The sequence below is a fragment of the Tetrao urogallus genome (genome assembly GCF_951394365.1).
Source record: "Tetrao urogallus genome assembly, chromosome: 5".
NCBI classification, from domain to species: Eukaryota; Metazoa; Chordata; class Aves; order Galliformes; family Phasianidae; genus Tetrao; species Tetrao urogallus.
Genome location: NC_136818.1, coordinates 23,048,641 through 23,072,476, shown reverse-complemented (window position 1 = coordinate 23,072,476; position 23,836 = coordinate 23,048,641). Strand labels below are relative to the sequence as shown.

Genomic DNA, 23,836 nt, shown 5'->3' with positions numbered 1-23,836 from the left:
TGCAGCATGGGAAACTTGGAGATGTAATGCTGTTCTAGTTAAGAGTGACCTTCAGCACTTAGAAAACGAAAGGGTTTTTTCCACAAAAAGCGGATATTTACAGAAACCCAGGAGCTGTAACGAGAGCTCACCTCTCTTGTATGGAAAAGGAATCCAAACCCTTGAATTAGATGTCTAAAGGTATATGGAGTAAATGTTCCCTACAAAGGATTAGAAACTGATCCTGTTTCTTATTTTTGAGCCTCTATTTCTTAATTATTCTGTTGCATCTAGCACCCTTTCCTTAGTCACTGAATCATTTACTGACAGCATTAAGTTTGTTACTTTTAACTGCTAAAATTTTGTGCCTGTGCTGTTCTGCATGGCTCAGGGCTACCTTTTGTCTGATGGTTGCCTTCTGCCTACACATGCTTTCTGATCTCCATCTCTTCAGATTACATTGATCTGCATAACACAGCCCTGCAACCTGTGCTGTATCATCCCTATTCCCTCCTAACAGTGCTTCATTGCATCTAGGAGGCTTCCACTCTTGGTTTAAGAGACAGAAATGATAGTTCACCACCCAATCAGTATTCTCACTACCTCCTTTGCATTTTTCACTTCAGCTTCATTAATTGCTTAATGATTCATTGAGTTATTCATCTGATTCTCTTGTTAATAGCCGGAGCAGGGTTTGGTGATATCAAACAAGTTCAATTAACAAATCATCAACAATCAAGAACTTTTTGCTTCTCATCTGCTGGGAACGGTTGCCCTGATGTTGTCACATGCTGTGACGTTAAGCTCAGCTCTGTGGCAGGGCGCTTTCTGGTGCGTGTTACAGCTACATTGACTGCAGACTTCCAGAACCCCAACATGTTTGCACTCCTTACCAAATGCATGTGTGGTTTGTGGAGGTCATTCATTGCAGAACATGCTGGAGTCACTGCTGAGGTGATGAAACTACCACTGATGCTACACTAGAAAGAACTCGTTCGAACTGTTTTCACCAATGATGCTCTTGAAACACCAGGCTGAGTGAAAAGCAATAATATTCTGTGTCATTTAGATCTGCCCATCTGATGTGCAAGAACGTGTGTTTTCAGAAAGCTGTCTTATAGAGCTCATTTTAAGACATTTCTCCTTGAATATGTGGGTTCCAAAACACTGATTTATTAGGTGAAAACCAAAATATGTCCACTCCCTTCATTTTTCAGGCAAGAAGTGGGTGAGATGTAATTGGCATTAGAATTTGGGCTTGCATCCAGAGGCCTGCCCCACAGGCTGTATGCTTTTTGTTGCTTCTATAGGCTGAGCCCCTTACAGCAGTTTTTGGATTCTTTGTGGTTTTTGTAAGCCCTCTGTATGCTTCTCCAAACCTGCTTATGTGACTCGTCCCATCTTCCTCCACTTCCCCAAAGTCTGTCCCTGAAATATTGATTCTCCATGCTTCTTGTTCTGCCCCCTTCCCCCCCCCCATGCCAAGGTTCTTTTGAATGTCTCCTTTTCTCTCCCTGACAGCTTCCAAAGAGATTCTGTACTCCTCCATTTGCTCTCCATGCCAAGGTTTTGCTTGCCCTTCCGTTTTCAGCTCCTGCCAGTAACTTTTTATTTTCCTGAGTCAACATCTTTAGCAGTATATAGGGATGAGCAGAGATGATTCAGATGTTCTTATATCAGAATGTATTGACAGATGTTAATGGATTTCTTGCTCAAAGGATGTTAAATATTGGGACTTTTTGCATTTAGAAGAAGCCAAAATGCTTACTGGGAGGAGTGCAGATTATAGATTAAGTCTTGTAAGAAGGTTTATATTCCTTAATGTCTCTGTGTGCTACATCCAAAGATTTAATTTAAAGTATTGAATGTTCTCCTGCAAATTGTGGCAACATTATGCAAACCTTTGCAGTAAGACAATGTGAAAATATGTGTGTGACAGTTATTTCTAGGGTTATCTTAGCCTCAGTAAGGCAAAGGTTGGTCTCTCTCTGCCTATCTCTCCTTCTCTATCCCCTGTGCTGCATCTTAGAGACTTACATAAAATATCTTCACATTGAGGACAGGGAGAGATCTGTAGATAAGGTCTCTTTGCCAGCTGGATCAGAATGTCTGGGACTGTAATCAGGTTTCCTGCCTTCCCTGGTTGTTTGTAGCTTTTATGTAGTTTGAGTCTCTTAAAGATGGCATCTAACTAATGTAATATGGACATTAGAGAGAGTGTGTTTGTGAATGTTGGATTGCTGGTAAGTACAACTCCTCTATTGAAAGCGACGTGAGGAAACTTAAATCTTCCATTTCCAACATTTTCAGCCATGGTTTTTCTTAAGTCGCACAGGAAATTACATGCCTTGATTAATGTTTGTCCTCCTTTTTGCTTTGTGTTTTAAGTAACAAGCCAAACCCCAACCAGATCAATGTAAATAATGTCAAACCAGGAGTGGTAAATGGTACTGGAGTACAGGCACAGAACGCGGCAGCAGGACGGGCCTGTGAAAGCTGTTATAGTAAGTGACATGCAAATATGGCACTCGTGCATAGGGAGTAAGTGCTGTGCTGTAAGCAGTAAAGAAAAAGCTGTGTGGTGTGGGCGTGGGTGGCAAAGAAGGCTTTGGAATGGCGGGGGGACCAAATTTGACATAGCAGCACTTGAGCAAAGTGTTTTTTGAAGTCATTGGTTTTACGTTGTTAAGCATAGTTATAAAGTACATAAAGGTGAGTTAGTAAATGTCCTACATAATTGTGGTTAGCTATTGAGCAGAGATTTCAGTCACCAAGCTGTGAACTTGATGAGTTTTTATATTTTTTTAGTGCATTTCAAAACATGGAATGTCTCTGTATTTGATCTGCTGCCTGGTACTAATCTGCTGAGTTCTAACGCTTGTCCTCCTGTACAGAGAGCCTTTGGATTCTGTGGCATAGGACTGTGGCATAGGAGTCAAGTCACAGACTTGCCTTATGTTCTTCTATTGTAAAATTAATGTATGGAGAGTTCACAAAATGAGAGTCTTTCATCCTTCCCTGCAGAAATTGTTGTCGACCAGTATTGCAAAATTCAGTTTCGTTGGCAGGAATTTTTCCCATCCTGCTATGTGTTTCTTCTGTTTGTGTTTTAACAGGGTTTTGTGTGTAATTTCAGTGAAATAACAACACTGGTGATGACTGTAAAGCCAATATGAGGTTTTTAAGGTCTTTTTGCACTGTCTTTATGATGTGGGCTTTCTTTTGTAATGGTTCTAAAGAAAATAAGCTCTGAAAAGCGCTCCCGTTTAAGGACATATATAATTTCCACCTTTGTTATCTCTAGCCACACAGTCTTACCAGTGGTATTCTTGGGGTCCCCCTAACATGCAGTGTCGCCTCTGTGCATCCTGTTGGACGTACTGGAAGAAATACGGTGGCTTGAAAATGCCAACTCGGTTAGATGGAGAGAGACCAGGACCAAACCGCAATAATTTGGTAGGTAGCAGCACAACAGACCGCTTGATGATCTTGTCTGGGAAGCTTGGTGCCATGGTTTCTAACTAATTGTTCCCTGTTCTTAAACATATAACAACAAAAAGAATGCCTTCAGCCCCCGCTGTAGTCCTTGGGCCTGATATTTCATGACTTGCAGAAGCTGGCACGTTAACTTCAGCTGTATGTCATTTGTTGCCAAGTACTGCCGCAAGGAGAAAAAACACCAGGTGACTTGTTTAGCAAACCAGCTATCAAATGCACGGCATAACCTCATGGCAAGAACTGGGATGCCAGCCCATGTTTCTGAGAGTCCGTTTCCGTGATTTTTGTCTAGAAGGATGAGGACTGATTTTGCATAAAGGCATTTGTTATTTCCTGAAAATCATTCCCTTTCCCAAGGCGTTTTCAGAATTAGATATCCCAGATAGCTGGTAGCTTTTTAGAGATTCCCTATCTTGTTTTTCTGCTTCCTCCTGTTTTGCTAATTACCCTCCTTTCTTTTGTATAGTCTTTGGGTAAGTGTTTGTAGCTTCTCTTTGCCTGTGGCATTTAGTCAAAGTAAGCTCAAAGAATGGTAAGTTGAGTTGATTGGAAGGAGCATCTGCATCCCTACAGTGGCTATGGACAGAAGAATAGTGCACACTGCATTCTGTTCTTTGATTCTTTCTTTTCTGTCTGCAAGTTGTGCTCTCACTGCTTTCTTGTTCTGCTTCTCTCCTTTTTTCTCTCTGTTTTCTGAGCTTCTGATTGCCATCTGAAGTGACTGAGATGCAGAGATAACCACCAGTTTTTATCAGCCCTGTAGCTCTTGTTAGTTAAAACATATGTTAACAGTGTGAGAGGGAAAATCCTTGTTCTTCCCAACCTGGGATATATAACCACAGGCAGGTTAGCAAGGAGATACTGCTGCAATTATTTGATTGGTTTGCTTTGTTGCTTTTCATGAAAAAGATACTGTTTTTGCTCTCTGTTGTATATAAATGTCATTCTGTGTTATTTTTTATTACGCATAGTGAACTCTGGAAATTGATTCATTGAGTTCAGAGTAGAAATTAAAACAAAATCCTGCAACTCTGAGAGAAAAATGTTCTCTCGTGCCCTGAATTTGCTTTGGGAAGTAAGCTTGTGATGCAGATTGGCCATACAGCTACTTTTGATTTTCCTTTTCTTCCTACAATGCTTTGTTGTAAAGAATTTGCATTATGAATCCAGAGCAACTCTAAGCACCCCATGTTTGAGAGTCTTTTCATGAACTCTGTAAGCACTAAATCATATGATAGCATCCAGCAACTTTTTCAGGACTGGCTTTTGGACCCCCCCGTTAAAATTTGGGACAGCCTAGAAGTCAGTAAATCCCCGTGGAGAGAAAATGTTTACCTCCATAAACCTCCTTTGAAATATTTTGGAAAAAAATAACAAACGTTGATGGTAAGATTTGGGCAATGTTACATAGCTGTGCTGAAAATAGTTTTGTCTGTAATGCTGTTTCTTCTCGTGTGATACGATATTCGTTACGTTATTCTTTCTGCTTTTTAAGGGTCTCTAATAATTATTTCCTTCCTTTTAGAGTCCTCATGGTGTGCCAGTGCGAAACAGTGGAAGCCCCAAGTTTGCTATGAAGACACGACAAGCTTTTTATCTCCATACAACAAAACTGACAAGAATTGCCAGACGTTTATGTCGAGATATCTTACGCCCCTGGCACGCTGCAAGACATCCCTATCTGCCTATTAACAGCGCAGCAATCAAAGCAGAATGTGAGTGGTGATGCAACTGGGCACCTGCTTGCAAAGGGCAAAGGGGTTCTCTGAGATTCCTTTGCTATCGAGTTGCAATTCCTGATACTCTTGCGTGCAGTTAGTCCTCCCACAAAATCTGGCTCTACTTGTAGAGTGCTCTACCTGATGGCAGGCTAGACAAATAACTTTAAAAATTCATGAGTTTGTGTTTGTTTTAAAATATTCTTGTTTGCTGTTACCTTTGGCATTCTCCTGTATTTGCATCTTGCTGCTGAGACATGCATGCATGCAACCTGTAAGTGCTCGTTTTGATTGGAAAGCTCTCTCAGAACACCTGAGTTATTCACGTAGCTCTGCTACAGTATCTTAGTCTCTTTACCCTCTAATTCTTTCTCTTTGTTTTACAGGCACAGCACGTTTACCAGAGGCATCTGAAAACCCATTGCTATTAAAGCAAGTGGTTCGAAAGCCTTTAGAAGCAGTACTCCGGTATTTAGGTATTAAAACAAACCAACAACAACAAAAACCAAAGAAGCAAAGAGCCCTACAAGCTAATTCTGCTGTTTGTTTTTCCATTTTGTTCTGGATTTAGATGCTTGTTCTGGGTTTAAAAACAAACAAACAACAACAAAAGATGAGAAGGTTCCCATGAACTTGTCCTTTTTCCTTTTCCTGTTTAATTTGACAGACCTGGTTGCTCAGCAGCCCACTGGGAGCTTGCTAAGCTCTATTTAGAAAAATAGCTTTTAGAAAAAAGCTCTGTTTAGAGCTCTTCTTAAGCGAGGCAGAGGGAAACAGTGCTGTTTGCTGTATTCTCTGATGCACGCATGGACAGGTTACCCTCTGCTAATGCAGGCATGGATGTAATGTTTTGGGAACAACTGGTCAGTCTGTTCTTCCTATTTTCAAGCTGTCTGGAGGCAGCACAACAAAAAATGATTTATGTAAACAGCAATCTTCAGTCAGGATTACTGGTGGAGGTAACTTTTGTGTAAGGGAAGATATATTTGATCACCTTGAAAGTTTGCGGGTTGCTTCCAGCTCTGTAACTTCAGTATCTTCGTTAATACAAGTAACTCCTTGCTGTTTCACAACAGAATCTCATCCATGTCCTCCGAAACCAGACCCTGCAAAGAGCTTATCCAGTTCTCTCAACAATCTGACTCCTGCTAAGTTTACACCTGTCATTAATAATGGGTCCCCAACTATCCTGGGAAAAAGAAGTTATGAACAACACAATGGAATGGATGGTAAATATTTTTCTGCTGTGTGTCCATTGCGTTCATAGGCTCCTTATTCTGTCCTTTTGGTATGCAGGGGTATTAAGATTATAGGCATAAGTTCAGCTTTTTATTCTTAGGGTTGTATTTTCTTTTCCTTTTGTAGAAGTTGCATCTTCCATTTCTAGTTTTGGCTATGGCACATGGTGCGTGCTGCCTGGGTGGTGCGTACACATAGGGTTACCTACCATGTTAGTGGAACTCTGCCTAGCTTTACCAACCTGGCAAGTGTGACAGGGGGAAACTTCTCTTTTTTTTTTTTTTTTTTTTTTTTTTTTTTTTTTTTTGTAATGAGTAGTATGAAGAAAGCCTTAATAGCCATATCCAGCGTTACTTCCTTTTACTCGCGAGGTTTGCAGGTTTTTGATTTGTAGGTAGTAGCTGTGTGTTTCCCAGGTGACTCTGTAATGTATGGATCACCTGGGTTTCAGAAAAGCTCCAGAGGCTGTGTGCCATTGTGAGAGGCAGGCTGCTGTTTAGGCAGGGCAGGCAGAAGTGCCAGACTTGGTGTGCCACAGACCTGCTCCTGCCTTGCACTTCTGTTGGCACTGAGAACCTCTGATCAGTGGAGGCTGGGCTTCGTCTCCCCAAGAGTAAAAGGCAAAGGGAAGGTGTTCGAAGTAGGAGGCAGACACAAGATATTCTGGCATGGAATGCAGGGCTCCTTTCTGAAGAGCTGCTGTTGCCTTAGATTGCTGGGAAGAGAAGGTGCAGTCTTTTCCTCAGATGATGATAAAAGGGCCTATTGAATTCAAGTGATCTTAAGTGAAAAGATGGAGGGGTAGCTCTCCTTAAAAAGGGAGTGGAACTTCAGCTTTATAGTGGCTCTGAGCAGGGAGGGAGATCTCTGTTGTCTGCCCAGAAGTGAGCACAAGTTAAGTTAACAGATTTTTCCTTGGAGAGAAAACAATTATTTCCTGCTGTGTTATTCCTATAGACTTAACCTGTCAAAATAGACTAAAATTGCAGAGAAGTTTCGATAGAGCTGATAGAGCTCTCTTTTTTTTTTCCTTTTATTTTTAACTTCATATGATTACTGTCTGTGTTTTAACATTAAGAACTTATAAAACTGCTGTTGTTCAGGTTGCTGATGTGATATTTTTCTCTTTTCTGTTCACTTGTGCTCTATCAGGCAACATGAAGAAGCGCCTGTTGATGCCTAGCAGGGGTAAGACCTTGAAGCTGCGCTCAGCTTATGCTAGGACAGTGACTTTTAGTTTCATCTGCTGGCTTATCTGTGCTTTGTGGCTAATGATGCTGTGTGTACATTCTGTGTTGATGTCTGTGTTCCTTGGGTAACCATTTCCACCTGTGGTTATGCTGCTCACCTTCCAAGCTTTCCACATGCAGATAAGAAATCATACACAACTGTACTGAACTGATGAATAATCTCTTCACTTTGACAGTTTTTAGCAGTTTTATGGAACTACTGAAAGCTGTGATGGTTAGTTTGAAACTAGCTATTGTTTCACTGTTTGACTTCTAAGAGATTGAAGTTTCTTACATCCTGAACTGCTTTAAATTCACATTGACCGAAAGAAACAGAAGATGGTATTTGCACCAGGTCTTAGGCTCAAGCCTCTGTCTTTTCTGTTGTTGAGTGGACAGTCTCACCAAGGTGAAGCTGTCTGCATGTCCTTTACTTGCAGTAGAAATTACAACTTTTTTTTTTTTTTTTTTTTTTTTTTTTAAATTTCTGTGGGGGAAAAAAAAAACAGACCAACCTGTTTTGACTAAAGAACAGTCCTGAAGGCTTTTGTTTGGGATGATGCAGAAGAGATGCATGTGATGTTGTTTGTCTACGTTCAAGCAAACAGTCAATTTGGAATAGCTGGGATCTACAACATGAGACAGGCAAACACAAAAACTTAGGTTTCGGCATTAAGTGACCTGCACTGCATGCCCTGATGTTAAGCTTTGTCTGTAATGGCTGAGATAGCAGATGACTGTTGCCAGTGTATGTGTGCATGCATGCAGAAGTGCATGTGGAGAATACAGCAAGGGTGAGGACAGTGATCTTTGTACTGTCTCACTGTCCTTGGGATACTTTGATACTTTCTTCCTGAGTTTTTAATGTGCTTCTCAGTTTTGAAAAAAGTAATAGCACTCTTCCATCTCAGTCAGTCTGGCTTCCTCAGAAGCTTGTCCAGTTAGGAGGGGGAAAACTGAGGAATAACTTGAAATGTCCACAGCTCCTGGTGACTTGTGGCCATTTCTGCTGCGCCTTGTTAAATGTCCTCATCAGGAAGGCGAGAGCGAAGTTGCTTAGCAGGCAACACACTCCTGAAGGATGGAGGTGTTGAGGCTCAAAGGGCTGAAGAAGAGCTCACCCCTTCCCTCACACTGTTCCTGTGGAAAGTGCTGGATTTCATACCCAGAGAACATTTGCTCGTTGTAAGCAGAGCACAGTTTTAGGGAAGCACTTGCCCAGGCTGCTTAGAATATGTGTTGCTCTGAAGCATACATGAAGTTGTGCAGGGGCCGTCTCTCAAGTGCTTGCTGCTGTCAGTTCCCAACCTGCCACCAAAAGTCTTGGAGCACCATTTGTTCACGTTACTGCCAGGTAACTGAGTGTGATTCAGATCCATGCTGTTTACCTGCCGGAGTAACGAGTGTTAATGGGATGTTGTGAGCAGTTCAGCTGAGGCTTGTTGGTTGGGATTAGTTGTGAATAGATAACATTTACCACCCTGCAGTTTCCACACATGTGTTGCTGGAAGCTTTGCTGAGGCGGAGCAGAAGAACCACCTGCAAAGAAACAAGTCTTAAAGAACTTGTACTGAGATCTGGTGGGCACAAGGAGTTGGGTGGTGAGAGTTTGGTTGAGCCAGTTGTGGTGTGGGGCCAGTTTGTGTTGGTGCTGCTCAGTGTTAGTGCCCAGTTGCCCCGCACAGGAGCTGGCTAGCTGTGCTGGCAGAGGCACAGCTACCTAATACCTGTTGCCTGTGCTGTGCCAGAATGGGGAATGTGGTGTGAGACATCCCCTTGGTTCTGAATGGAGTCACACTGCCTTATTGGTTTGGGGTCTGCTTGTTCAGATGGAGGGGAGGAGGTCAGAAGAGAGACAAAACATGACTAGGAAGCATTGTGGAGAGAGTGAAAGGCACTGAGAGTGAAGCAACCAGAATTTAGGAGCCAACAAGTTAGGAGTGTGTAGAAGGATTTGAAATGGACTCATCTATCCAGAAGTGCCTGACTTTGGGATTATAACAGTCCTAAAACATGAGGAAAAAATTAATGAAAGTAAAGATGAATTATTGTAATTGTTCAGATTCTTGTTTGTAAACATAGATGTACTGGGTAGCTCCTACAGACACTACAGGAAGGATGTTCTGAGTGTTTCCTTCTTCCACAGCACAGTGTCGTACTGGCTGGTTTAGGTCATTTTGCATAGGAATGTACTGCAAAGAAGAACTGAAGGGAGAGACTGACAAACACTTTGTCTACTTCTGTTGAAACAGTTTCCAAGGAGATAATAACTTACTGCAGTGTTACATGGATTATCCAGTCTGTTTTCTGTTGGCACGCTGTGCTGGTGGCATCTGGAAGATACCTCATGGCAATCTCTGAATTCTAATGGCAAACAACTGGTATGGTGGGCTTCAGCTGAAGTCTCTTTGCTGAAAACTGGTGATAAAAGCCTTTTGGTGCTCGGCTGTTCCTTCCAAACTCATGGGGGATGTTGTCTGTGCTGTAAGGAGTGATGGGTTGCGGAGCTGGCAGTGTGTGATGGGTCAGTATGGCTTTCCTGGTGGCCAGCTCCTACCTAAAGCAGTATGGAATGGAGAGGTTGCTTTGCTTTCTTTTTTGGAATTCAGTCCTCAGAAAAGCCTAATTACTGAAGTGCTGTGAATATTCTGCTATAAATGGGAATAGTTCCTAACTGGCTGGCTGTAGCGAAAGTGGTGACTGAAAGGGGAAAGGTTGGGGGCAGAAGACCACCTCGTCTGTGCAGCTCGAGCTCCCTGTGAAGAGAAGTAGTAGTGGGAGCAAAGGAAAAGCTGGGAAATGGGAATCTTGGTGGGGAGAGATCAAGGATGAGAAGGAAAGGAGGCTGCCGTCACAGAGCAGCAGCCTGAACTAGTGTAACTAACTATGGAAACATTGGAAATTGCTGAAATGTTAAGATGTTAAATGTTAATGTAAGAGATTTTTTGCTTGAAAATGTTGATCTTTCTCTTGCTACTGTAACTCCAGCTGAATATCTTTTAGCTATCCTTGTTCTCAAACTTCCCTGTTTAACCAACCCTCTGCAGCCAAACTTTTCCAAACTTCAGATGTGATTTGTCTGTACAGTCAGCCAGAGTTTTGTCTGATGCTTCAATTCCAAGGGCAGGAAAATTCACATCGCTTTTTTTTCCCCCTTCCACTTTGTTTTATAGAAAAGCATAATTCTTTCATCCATATTTTTGTTTCCCCTCCTGAAATTGTGTTAGAGGCATCACTAGGCACACCCTGTCTTTCCCAGCACTCCTTCGGTGTTAGACTGCATGGACAAACTCGTGCAGATCTCTGCTTTTGGAACATCAGAAGCACAGGGAGTCTCATAAGCTGTAGTATACAATGAGGTGTTAAAAATGCATACATTTATTCCTTTTTTCCATTTATGTTCTGGTGCTTTTCAGACAATATTTGCCGTGAATGTTTCTCTAGGGAAGATGAAGGGACATTTTACTTTCTGGGCCCTGGTTACTTTTGTCCTTCCAGCTGTTCAGCATGGGGTAATGCTCTTCCATACAGATCCCTACAGGGTGAAGGGAGGGAGCACTGTGAGGTTTTTTTCCCTTGCACCATGCTAGCTTTCATCTAATCAAATGAGCTTTTCAAGGTTGTCACGTGCGCTCTAAAATTGGCAGAAAAGAAGGGAGCATGAAGGAGTAACAGGAACAAAGGGGGAAGGCTTTTCCTGGCAACAAACATGCATTGATAAAAGTGGTATGGGTTGTGCTCCATGTAAAACTGGAGAGGGAGAGCTGTGGAAACGATGAAGGCCTGAAAAACACGCTGCATCATGGAAAATAATTTTGTCAAAGCAGAAGTTGTAGATGTTTGTCTCTGCTGAGAAGAGCAGAAGAAGTGTAATAATAGAGGGCGATTTAGTCTAGCTGGGATTGGAATAATAAGCTGCAGCAGTCAGAAGGTACAGCAGGAAGACTTGGGCTGGAAACAAGCTGCAGATCTTTGAGTGAGATGAGTTAATTGTTGGAATACCTTGCTTCTGCTGCTGGGTGTTTCTAGAACAAAATGGAGTGTTGATCAAATTTAATGTGTTCTGGTTTGTTGTTTCTCAGCTCCTTCTGTGATAACATGAATGAACTCCTGGAGCTGGAAGCATTACAGCTCTGTGAGCCTAGAGTGGCATTAGTGTAATTATTGAGAGATGAACATGAAAATTGAAATAGTATTTGTGATCAATAACAGCTGTTGCAGTGGAAATACAGGGGTGTTCTCTGGCATCAGCTAGGTGGGAAACCGGTCTGAGCCAGAAAGCACCTTTGGAATGACTTAGACTTTGCAAAAAAGTTGATGTTACCTTGATGCATAAAGTGCATTAAGATTCTGCCTTTATCAGCAGTGGCACTTCCAAAGTTGAGGATACCTGGCCAGTAGCCCTGCACATCCAGGAATGGCTGTAAACAAGGGCCAGTATCGCTCCCTTGGGAAATAATAATGCAGTACTGTGAGAAGTCCTGGCTTGAGCTATTGATATCCAGCTCAGTGTAATGCTAAGGCCAGGATCAAAGATGCTTGGTGCTGCTTGAGGCAGACTATTTCTTGCCAGCAGTGGCATTGCTGGGAGGAATGGCAGGTAGCTTGTGATGCTTCTTGTACCCAGGCGCCTGTGCAGTTTGTTTGGTTAGATCTTATGTCAAAAGCAGAGGTTATTTTGGAGAATTTTACTTAGTGTTTTGTATTCAGATGTTGAATTATTTTTTTTTTTTCCCCACTGTCTCCAGCTTAGCCATGATGCTATGATGAGTTTCTTTTGCTGCTATGGAGAAGGAACTGGAAATGAAATGGGGAGATGGACTTTTCACTCTGGAACAAAGAGTGAAAACCATTTAATTTATGAGCGATGGCACAGAATAAGATGTAAATATTGATTTAATGCAAGTAGAGTGCATATCCCAAGGCCTTGTTGGGAGCAGGTGCAATTAATCTGAGAAGAAATAAATGAAGAAATGAATGATTAAGAATGCAAAGGCGGAATTGCAAATTACCTCAATGATACAAAGCCTGAATTTCTGTGTGTATGTGGAGTCTGTGTGATATGTATCATATATACACATGTCATATGTGTGTATATATATGCATATATAAAGTACAGTACTCTTAATTCTAACAACAGCAAGTAATTCTGTGATTTCTAGTCCATATAATTAGAATCACCAAACCCTAAAGCAGCGAGCTGTGTGGCTTGATGACTTTTTTCTTAACCACTCAGTGTGTTACAGTTGTCAGAGTGTACCATGCCTTTTAGGAATGAGGGTGAGTAGCAGTGAGATACGTTCAGATGGAGCCAGGACCTGCTTGGCCAGTGGCTTCCTGTAGTTGGAAGGTCCAGCTTTGCACCAACAAACACATCATCTGTGAGGCACTGCAGAGCACATCAGTGTGAACTCTTAGACTGAATGTTTTAGGAACATCTGTCCAAATCCAGCACAGTTTGTGTGCAGGGGTTAAATGAAGGAGGTGGATAATGGACAACTACTCGTACAAAGTTCAAGCTGCTCTGTTTGGATTTACTTATTTGGAATGCTGGTTGTTTAATATTGTCTTGGGTTTATCTGTCCAACAAGCAATCACTTCTGTGTTCCATTACAAACAAAACAGTCTGTGTCTCTGTATTTGTTGCATGGGGCTGGGCTACTGTATTCTGAACTATGTGAACCTTTCCCTTTTTTTAACCTTAGATCTTTTTTTTCCTTTTCCTTTGCCAATCTTGGTAGGAACTTACCTAGGTAAGTAAATTGCAATTTTAACATTGTTTTCATATACAACAGAATTTGAAGAAAACGTTAGTCCAGGTGGTGTCAGGTACAATTTCTGACCTGTTCTGCTTGTTGCACTTGTGTTCCTGAAGGTTTATAGCCTTTGTTTGCTGGAAGGTGGGCCCTCAATCCATTCACAATGGGAACACGCTCTCAGCAGTGTCAGAGAGGCACTAAGGCCTTCTTGCAGGCTTGCAAAAACTGTGTGTGTGTGTGTGTATGTCAACACAGATTTTATTTTTTTTTGCCAGTGAACTGCTAACCTGGAAGCAAAATCCTTGTTCATCATACCTCATTCATGCATGCTTCTTTTTTTTTAATAGCTTGCTCACAAATGTGGTACTGTTGGTGTTTTTGTTACGGCTAGGAAAGATGGAGTCCCAGCAGGAGTGCTTCTGGAAAAGGAAAATGCATATAAAGAGCATGTGGATCTGGAAAGCAATGTATTTTAGCGTGGCCTGCATTTTAAGCTGACTGGTTGTGAAAGTATTGTCTGAGTTCTCAGTTTTTCTTGTGACTGAAGATGTGCTTATGAATGGTGCTGCATATTGCATGTTCTGTGTGATACTTCTCTTCAGTAAGCAGAAGTGAAAGCAAAATGCCATCAGTGAGTGATTGATGTCTGCATAGATTGAAAAAATTAAAAAATGAGGCTTACACAAGATGGAGGACCTGTGTTTTTCTGCATGGTGCATAGGCTGAAGAGTGGAGTGAGTAAGTTCTAGCAACAAAGAATGAAAAAGCATCAGTTTATGTCCAGGGATTGGAGGCTGGGCTCCTCCTCTTCCTTGATACCAGGATTGGGTCTGTGCACACTTGTGCTGCACTGTCATATGGTCTGTAAGTATATAGGCAGTGGTGTGTGTTCCAGCACAGAGAAGTGCTGGAAGACTTGTAGCCAAGTAGGAGAACAGCAATACTTGATGCTTATTCTGTAGCTTCTTCGTGATAGCTGAAAATACCTCCACTCCAAGCAATGCTGTGCTGCTGAAGATTTAGGCTCTCCTTTTCAGCATGGCAGTTATGTGTTATGTATGGCTTAGAAAAAGAAAAAGGCTGAATTTGAGCTATGGAAGTGGTTTCTGGATAGTATTCAGGTTCTAGGGTCGTCTTGCAGTAACCAGAATTGCAGCAGCAATGGGCATGCAAGTCTCTCCTCAGGTGTCAGAGGGACTGGGTGTGCTGGTTTGCTCTCCCATCCCAACCAGAGCCCACCTTCCCCTCCAGGTGTTGGTGCCAGCTCTCCTTACCCTCTGGGGTGCTCCTGGGGTATTGCTATGGGTGGTGCAGGAAGTTATTGTTTGCTATTTACTCCCTTATTAAAGTGAGAATTATCTCCAAGTGGTAAGAGATTATTACGTGAGAAGAACCAGGTTGGTAGATCAAGGGGTGATATCTGCAGCTTTGATCTTGACAGAGTAGAGGGTTCAGTGGACCGTTGTGACCTGCTGTGACCATTTTGGACTGAAATTTCATCTGTGATTGTGTTTATGCCTGGGGAACCAAAGTCACCAAGTTGTCAGGAGCGGAGGCTTGCTCCAGGATCTCTTTTAAGCTCTGTGCTCTGCTTAGTTGTTTGGCTGCCATTTTGGTAACAGTATAGAAGGGTCTGTGGCAAAGGGCACCTGCAGGTGTATGTTGCTTGGCTCATCTTCACCTAATCTTCTGGGACCTCCTGGTACTTTCAATAAGTAGTGGAAATTTTGGCAGGAGGAACTGAATGGGAAGAGTTTTTCTAGTGCCTTGAGCTTTCTCAGTGCTACAGAAAAAAAAAAACAAAACACATGGTCTTGAGGTTTTAAAACGTGTGTCAGTGTCTTTAACTGCAAAAGAGTGAAAGACTTGCTTGGAGTCATCATTGTAGATGTTTTTCTTTGTGATACTCAGTTCTTACAGGTGCATCTCTGATAGACCTCATCTCTTACAAAGAAGCCACTAAAACCTCTGGGTGAGGATCCATGGTTTCCAGCACAGCTGCATCCTGTTGCTGTGGCAGCTGTGCTGCAGTGTGTTGCAGATGTTATGCTGTCTGCTCCTCTTAGGTGACTGATCTGGGTAAAAGCTGCTCACTTAGCAGCAGCACTTCAGCTGCTTATACTTGTACTGTGATTATTTTTATTGCAAACTGAAGCTGGTCTTTTCAGTGTTTGTTTTCATATTGATTCCTTCAAACTCTAGTTATCAGAATGTGACTAAGGGGAGAAGTAGCTAACTGCTGCCTTATTGCTATGGTAGCAAGAGTATGAATTGTATGGAAGTCGTATTTTTTTGTGTCTTATTTTACTGAAGCAATATTCTGTTACATGCATTTTATTCCAGAAGCCAGAGCTTATGAGTGAGGGTGTCCCTGTTGTAGACCACCGCTTCCTCACTGTCTGAGGACTGGAAGCTCTGGGGCTCAGAGCTGGCCTGTGCCAGTGCCAGCATCTCCTGGAATATTCTGGGTTAATTCTGGTGCTGAGGATTAACAGTTCTACTGTCTGATGTACAACCAGCAGTAGTCATCACAGCAGGAGCCACGTATCAGCTGCTCCTGTAGGCTCATATTCCCTAGTATGAAAAAAGAGCTAATCCTGAGTGTGGTTAGCAAGAAATACATGGCTTCAGTCCAAGGCGTAGCATCCATGGATTTACATCTCCCAGAGATCCTGTGAATGAGGGAAGTACTATCTTCCTGTTAGGGAAGGAAGAAAGCAAGCCCTAAAGCTCAGCTTCTGGGCTGCAGCCAGTGGCTCTGGGCCATGTCCTGCTGGCTGTGCTGTCCCAGCAGGCACTGTCTCTTTGTCCAGGCACAGGCAGCTGCCTGCAGCTGGATGTTGCTGCTTCTGTGTGAAAGAGGAGCAGTTATCTGGCACTCACGTCGCTTCTGTTAACATCCAGAGGTTGTTACTGGGCATCTTGGTGCATGGCACATCTGTTCTGCAGATTTGGTGGAAGTCATCTTGGCACTGCTTCTTCATCTCTTTGGATACTTAACCAAAAAACATTGCAAAAAGCATGTGTCTTCACATTTGAAGTAGCCAATAGCATACATCTCTACTGAATGAAAACAAACTTGGTGTAAACCTTATGTAAACTGTTGATTGCTAATGTGGTGTTGTGATGCTCAGTGCTCAGCAAGGTATCCCCCATTGCGCCCTTCTCCCTCACGGTACATCACTGTGCCTTGTATTTCCTGCTGTACCTGCCACGAGTGCATCCTGTTTGTTCTTACCAAGGAGGATTTCAAGGAATCTGCTGGAGTACAGGCCATCACCTGTACTGTCTATTCTTGCTGGGTTCCATATTTTGCTGTTTTTATCCCAGCTTAGCTAGCTAACAGTGGGAAACAGCAAATGCCAGACTGAAAGAGTTGTGCTGGGAAACTTGTTAGTAATGTGAAGGCAGAGTTAGTCACTGCTTCTGTAGCTGGTACCAGTACTGTGTGTTTGCTTTGTTACACCAACCTTCTTGCTTTTCAGCCAGAAGGGGCTGAGAAACATGGTTTGGTGCTTTAGTGTTAATGGCATGATGTTTCCTAGGAGCATGCATTTCAGGAAACCAAGTAGTCGTAACAAAAGTGTTTCTTAGATCTACTGGTCCTTTCTGTGCCATACTCTGCTGCCTTAGAGCAGCACTTTGTTCTCTTGTGTGCCAAGACCTGCAGGCTCTCATCTTAGTGAGGAACAGCGCAGCGCATACCTCATGGTGGTGTGATGGGGTGTCTGATGGGGTAGGAAGTGGCAATCGAGTAAAACCAAGCCCTGGTGCCTCCTTGCACAGGTTGTGCTGCTGGAGGAGGGTTTTGCATGGAGGGCTGTGCTCAGTGATAAATGGGGCTGAGCCTGGGGAAGGATTTAGCAGTGGTAGGTGAGAGCAGGTTATCTCTGCAGTCTGCTTGCTAAAAGCTCACAGCTGACATCTGAGCACATCGTTCCCTGGGCACCTAGGGATGACAGGAAAGATGTTACTTGTTGCTATCTTGACAGTATAATACCTTCTACTTTCTCCCTTCTCGTACCAGTAAATTCCTCAATAAAACCAGAACATCAGTTTTTCCCAAGGACTTGAGGAAAACTTCAGGTCTAAAAGAGGAGGTGTACTCGCAGTGGTAGTTTGACAGTGTGAGTAAATGGAGAGAAGACTGAGCAAATGAAATGCTTTTAATATGGGGGCTCTGCTCTGCAAACCACCTTGTTAAGGAAGCTCTTTTCCCAGTTACGTTCCAAGGAGGGGAGAAGTTAGTTTGGTAGAAAACTATTGAGCAAAACAACACAGTTGCAATCGTAGTTGCGTGTTTTGATTTTGTACTTTTTCTGTCTTGGCAAAGCAATGGTCTTACCAGCTCTATTCTCTTTCCTGTTTGTTAGGTCTGCCTAACCACGGACAAACCAGACAAATGGTAAGAGAATGCTCATTTAACCAAACAGGGAAAAGAAAAACAATTACTATTAACCCTCTCTAGATAGAACACCCCATTAAACCGTAGTGTTTCACTTCCATCTTTGCTGTTTGCAGCTGGTCACGCTTCCCAGTTCCTCAGGAAACTTGAATAAACAATTATTTTGGGGCATATGAAAGGTCCAAATGACTGAACAAAATTGAAAACTGAAATCAGTGATTACATCAGTGAGATTGTTCTGAATGGAACATTTTCTTTCTGCTCCTATGGAAACTGAGTGGCTGTTTATAGCAAAGCTCTGGGATGTGTTTCTAGATGGAACGTGTTTCACTGAAGGAGGAAGGCTTACATGATGGAAGGGTTTGTTTGGAAAAGTCTGTTCTGTTTTGTTTTTTTCTTTAGCAAGTTGGTGTGCGAGTTGTCTTCTGAGAATGCTTGTTCTTTTGTGTTCTTTTATTTTTTTCTGGAGTAATAACGATTCCTTTCATCCACGATGCTGAGATTTATCAAAGGACAGAAGCAAATAGCCAGTCTGACTGACGCATCTCTGGCAAAATGCTGTCGCACCAGAGTGAACGTCATGAGAAGGGCCCAGCACAAAGGCTGTGCGTCACTTTGCCCCTTCACTGGTAGTTTTTGTGAGACCTCAGTCTCACATCTCTCTGCTCATGGGAGAGAGCTTGAAGCATAATTGTATTTCTGGCCAGAGAAGATCTGCTTGGGGTGCTGACGAAGTGGAGTTGGCCTCAGCAGGTGAGCTGCCACAGTGCATTAGTGTCAGCAGAGTCACTCCAACATGGATAAATCGGGTCTGAACGATGGGCACCAAAGAGTGACCACGAGTATTCGACATAGTGACGTGCTCAGCTGGTGGGCAGTAGCAGGAGGCTGTACCTGGAGAATGCTGTTCAGCTGGAAATAATGAAGCATTCATCTGGTTGCTTACTTGAGCATCTGATACGAAGTGGCAAATTACATTTCTCATGGCATTCAGCTTCACTTCTTGTCACAGAGGAGACTGGCTACTTGTTTGTGTCTGCTGTATAAACCAGCTCAGTGCAGTGTGACAACCTAACACTTGTTAGCTACAAGGGTGGGGACCCTGAACTGCCTCACTTCTGGTTGCTCAATAAAAGATGCTACTGAACTGAAAACCGAAGGTCCATGTTTCAGGATGTGCCATTTGAAACGTTGCTCTGTGCAGGCAGAGGAAAGGTGACTGAAGCACACAGGTCCCCCTCCTAGGTATTTCCAAGAACTCTCTTGGGAGTTGTTCTGCATATATAGCACATGGGGAGGAACTTTCCATCATAACATGAGTGGAAGAATGTTCTTGGAGAAATCTGGAGGGGCAGAGGAGACAAAAGTCTTTCAATGGAAATCTTTTCCTTAATAAACCTGGAATGTAAAAGCAATTTCTTCAGGTATTTCTGTGGTTTGCTGTGGTGCTAAAATTGTTGTGTATAATATAATGGAGCTGGGCAACTAAGAAATCAAATTGTTACTGCACTTGTGTACTACAGTTTTAAAGAGCTTAGGATTCTAAAGGGTGGGGTTTTGTTTGTTTAGCCTCAAACCCTCTTGTTTGACAAGAAGCAGGTATGTCTAACATAGTTGATTAAGGCTGGTCAAAAAAGGTCATAAATCAATTTTTATTTTCTCCTCAGATAGAACATGTCAGATGCAGGGTGTTTTTTTTCCTCTCTTGTTGAACAAACTGAAGTCTGCTTATAATAAGTTGAGTGGGTTTTTGCCATCAGCTGCCCATTTTAGGGCTTGAGTGCACCTCGTGTCCCCTCCTTTCCCTTTGAGGTGGCTCTGCCAGGTGGGACGTCCCTCCTGAATGTGCTCAGTTTCCCATTTCATGGTCAATGGGAAGCCTTGGTGCAGCAGGGGAGGTGGTCTAGCCTGTGATGTACCAGAATTAAATGTTGTGGCATTTCTTGGCATTTTCTGACCAGCTTTAATTCATGCATATCCATTTTTTTCTGGGCCCTTATTTTGCATCTTTCCTGACTGTCCAGTGTTACCAATTTCAGTGGGATTTCTCAGTGTGCTAATCAGCAGGAAGAGGGGCAGCAGAACTGGACTTCAAATGATCAAGGACAGCTGCATTTGCGAAGCTTAATCCTTTGCTCCCTTGCATCTGCACCTCTCTTATTAACAGCTCACATTTTTCCAGTTGAGTGGAAGGGGGCTGTGGGTGTGGAAAATGATAGCTTTGTCATTTCACAAAGTGAATGTATTCTATTTGGGAAATCTGCGTTGTTAAATGCTAAAGAGATTTTGTGATGAAAGAAGCTAAGCTTTGTAGTTGTAGACTTGTTTACAATAACTTGTTGCAATTATATGCCATCATCATTAAATAATAACCTCTTTACAACAAAAAGGACGTTGGGTAAGTTTGGTGCCCCAGAATAAATGTAAATTCAAACTTTTCTATTTCACATGCTGTGTAACTAGATTTCCTTCCCTGGAATCAATGGAGTTGCCCTAGGTTTATGGTAGCAGCTGAAACCTAAGTCACGTGCTCAGTCTTTCAAACTCGATGTCATCTTTCAGACACAAACAACAGATTATTGGTGATGGCTTCCATTTGCAATTTGTTCTGTCGCTGAAGTATTGCTGCCCTGTTGTATAATGGAGGTGCCTAACTTCTACTGCTTGTGGACAATTGCTTCTGTGTGAATTCTGCATTCAGTCATGGGCAAGAAGGGTACATGTTTCCCAGAACCTCTGAACAACTAATATGCAAACTTTTAATTCTCTTCTCCTTTGTTTGAGCGCTTATCACGTGCTGTTCAGGCTTGTTGCAGCCCATAACTGTACTTTTTTATGTATCACGTCAGGGACCAAGCCGAAACTTGCTGCTCAATGGGAAATCATACCCAACAAAAGTCCGATTAATTCGTGGTGGATCCATGCCTCCAGTGAAAAGGAGGAGGATGAACTGGATTGATGCACCAGATGATGTTTTCTACATGGCCACTGAAGAAACCAGGTGAGAAGCTTGGGCTTTTAGGAGGGTTCAAGGGATGTCTTCTGTTTTCTGTTCCACGTGGAGGTTACTGCTGCAGACTGCATACAGGCACTGCTGCTGGTGCTTAGACTGATTGAGGCTTAGCTGGATATGTCTCATGTCTTAGTGCCTCGTCCTGTGCTTACATTCAAGAAAAAAACAGATTTCTTGTTCCTGAGCAATTCCTTTAAAATAAGAGCAGTAAGGTGAAGAAGACAAGAGAGACATTCACCTGGTTTAGACCTATAAATGCCTGTGGAGATCCTATCCCAATGTATCAGAAACAGAATAGGGCCTTCTGGTGCATTGGTAATGCTGAGGAGCTGCACTGCATTCACTGCTCTGCCTTGCTATAAAAGCTTTTATGTTTACATACACTGAAAACTGCTGAATTATGCACAGCGTTATCCACTCTTGGAGCACAAATCTCCCCTGGTGCAGATTCTTGGCCGCAATAATTTGTTGATGTTGCATTGCCCTGTATGCCTTCTTGCACTCTGAAATCTGTCGTATTGCTTCCCAGAACATCATTTGTGCCCCCCAAGAGGCAGGAACAGCAGCTTTCTGCCCAGCACCTAGCAGAGACAGGCGTGACAACCATAGAGTGCCTGTGTCCTTACAAGTAACCAAGGAGGACGTGAGCTTTGGGTGCTTGTTCTCTGTGGTACTACTAAATAAGATGCTGCTTTTGAGCATTCTTGTATTAATCATGAAGTGCGTGGCTGGTCCAGAGTTGTGATGTCCTCAACCTCCTCCTTAGCCTGCAAAGCATTTCAGGAGTCAAGTGACTGTTCTGTTTCTAGCAGTGGGCTTTGTACATGAGCTGAGGTGGTGATGTTCCAGTTACCATCCACCTGTGCATTTCACCCCGGTTCATGTCGTTAGCCTCTCTTTTCTTCTTTTCCTTCTCTTTCTGTGAGGTGCTGTGAAAGTAAACAGTGGGATCCGCTGTATAATAGAAAGCAAAGTGAGAGAATTCATTAGTTTTTAAGGGAAGCATGTCTTTATTCCTGTCATCTTGCTCTGATGAAGAGGTGCTGGGATCCCTTTACAGATCTCCAGCTCTGACACATCCACGTGCCATGGCAAATGCAAGGCTTTCAATCTCTAACTCAATCCTCACGTGCTCGAGGCATATTTCATGATCCTCCAATTGCAAAAAAACTGCTTGCCACGTTTATCGTCCCGGCCACAAGCAGTACTACAGATCTGTGGTAGAAATGTCTCAATATAACCACAGAGCCCTGCTCTTAAATCTGTACAGAACGGAGAGAATATTTATCAGCTGCGGGCTCGGGTGTGAGTACTGCTTACAGACCAAGGCAGGAAGGACCAGCCTCACTGCAAGCAGCACATCTCAAACGTGGCAATCAGAGCACAGCAATAGGCATCAGTTCAGTAAGATGGTATCTCTTCAAAAGAAAATAAGAACAGGCTTCTTTGTCCAGCAGCTTTGCTGCCTGATGAATGTGAAAAGAGACGCTTGGCAGCCTGCTGAAAAGCAGGGAAGCTTTGAGCCATGTAGCATTGTGAGAGGCACGGGTTTTCTGTTGGGCATTTCACCTCTAACTTTTCCCTGAGCCATCTGCTGCATTCCAGTGTCAGGAATGCAAGGCTTGTTTGTGAACTCCGGAACAAGCTGAGCTTTGTGTAGGCTCCGTAGCAATCAATCTAACAGCGCTATCTGCATATCGTCCTCCAGCTGAGGGCCAGGCTGTGTTTTCAGTCACGGAAGGCAGGTTTTCCTGAAGTTTTACCCCCCTCTGTCCCCTTTGTGTGGTACTGTTGAGGACGGTGCTACAAGACTGGATAGCTGTGAGGGAGCAGCTTGAGAAGTTGGTAGATTGAAAGTATTAAGTTCTTGAATTCAAGCGTCAGAGTACAGAGCTCAGCCTTTATAATTTATGTGAGTGAGGCACAGCGTGAGCTGATCAGAATGTAGAGCTGCGGAGAGATTCTTTCTGATGGCAGCACGTCTGACAGAGCACAGACACTGAGAAGCTCTGCTGGCTGAAAAGCAGATGGACTTCAGCAAAGTGAGTCTTGGAATAACCCTCCCCTCGAGGTTCCCCTGCTCCTACATGCTTTCCCCCCCAGTTCTCTTCCCTCCCCACCCCATACCCTTTCAGCTTCAGAAGAAACTGGAGAAATAGGGACCTGTAGTGACGATGTCTATACATGTGACTGGGACCAAATTTTCGACAGACACACAGGTCAGCTAATCAGAAATGTAGCAGTTACCCTCTGGGGGGCAGCTGGTCCGGCTGTAGATTGTGAAGCCATGTGGCTGCCCTTCCTCTCAGGCAGTGTCAGATTTCTCTGACACTGAAAAAGCTAAAAAGCCTTTAAGGAAGGAGTCTACGGGACAGGCATCCTTATCAACCCCTCCTTGTGGTCCCAGTTCCTGAGTTGAAGGCTGTGCATAATGGTGCTGCTGGACTACTCCTGTGAATATTTATCACCTTCCTTTCTCATCTCTATATGCTTTTGACCACCACAACATCCTCTGGAATTGATTTCCTCATGTTAATTATACAGTGTACTTCTTTGATTTTGCAGATTTCTCTAAGGCACTTCCTCTAACTCTAAGCCTGGTATCAACAGAAGGAAGCAACTAGTCATTCTGTATTGTTTCTTTCCACCTTATTTTGCTAATTTTAAGCCTTTGTTGTATCTTTATCTGTATTTTACTTTCTCTTCTAATGGAAATCTGCTTCCTGCCTCCAATAAGACTTGTTGCTGGCCTTGTAACATGTAGAGGAAAACTCTTAACAAGTGCAGAACTTGAATGTTGTTCATTTCTAGATTGGGTGCACTCAGAGCAGGGGAAATAAGAAGGGGAAGATGCCTTGGTAGCATTTCCACTGGGGAGAGTGAGAAAATAATTACTAAAAAAGAAAAACAAGGCTGCAGGATTGGTTCCCTCGTTAGTGGCAGCCCTGGAGCTGCCCTGTGGGAACTCAGCCTAGTGACACAGCTCCGTGGGGATG

At 43.1% G+C, this 23,836-nt stretch overlaps 1 protein-coding gene across 1 annotated transcript in view; it reads left to right on the top strand.

Moving 5' to 3' along the window:
* Positions 1-23,836, top strand: part of MTA1 (metastasis associated 1) — a gene marked incomplete at both ends in the record, with an annotated part of 68,558 nt that overhangs the window by 44,047 nt on the left and 675 nt on the right. Inside the window, 8 exons of the mRNA XM_079535286.1 lie at positions 2,368-2,483; positions 3,284-3,435; positions 5,003-5,192; positions 5,582-5,671; positions 6,272-6,424; positions 7,587-7,622; positions 17,796-17,827; positions 20,677-20,828. Coding sequence (XP_079391412.1) covers positions 2,368-2,483; positions 3,284-3,435; positions 5,003-5,192; positions 5,582-5,671; positions 6,272-6,424; positions 7,587-7,622; positions 17,796-17,827; positions 20,677-20,828 — 921 coding nt within the window. The remainder of the gene's footprint in view (positions 1-2,367; positions 2,484-3,283; positions 3,436-5,002; positions 5,193-5,581; positions 5,672-6,271; positions 6,425-7,586; positions 7,623-17,795; positions 17,828-20,676; positions 20,829-23,836) is intronic.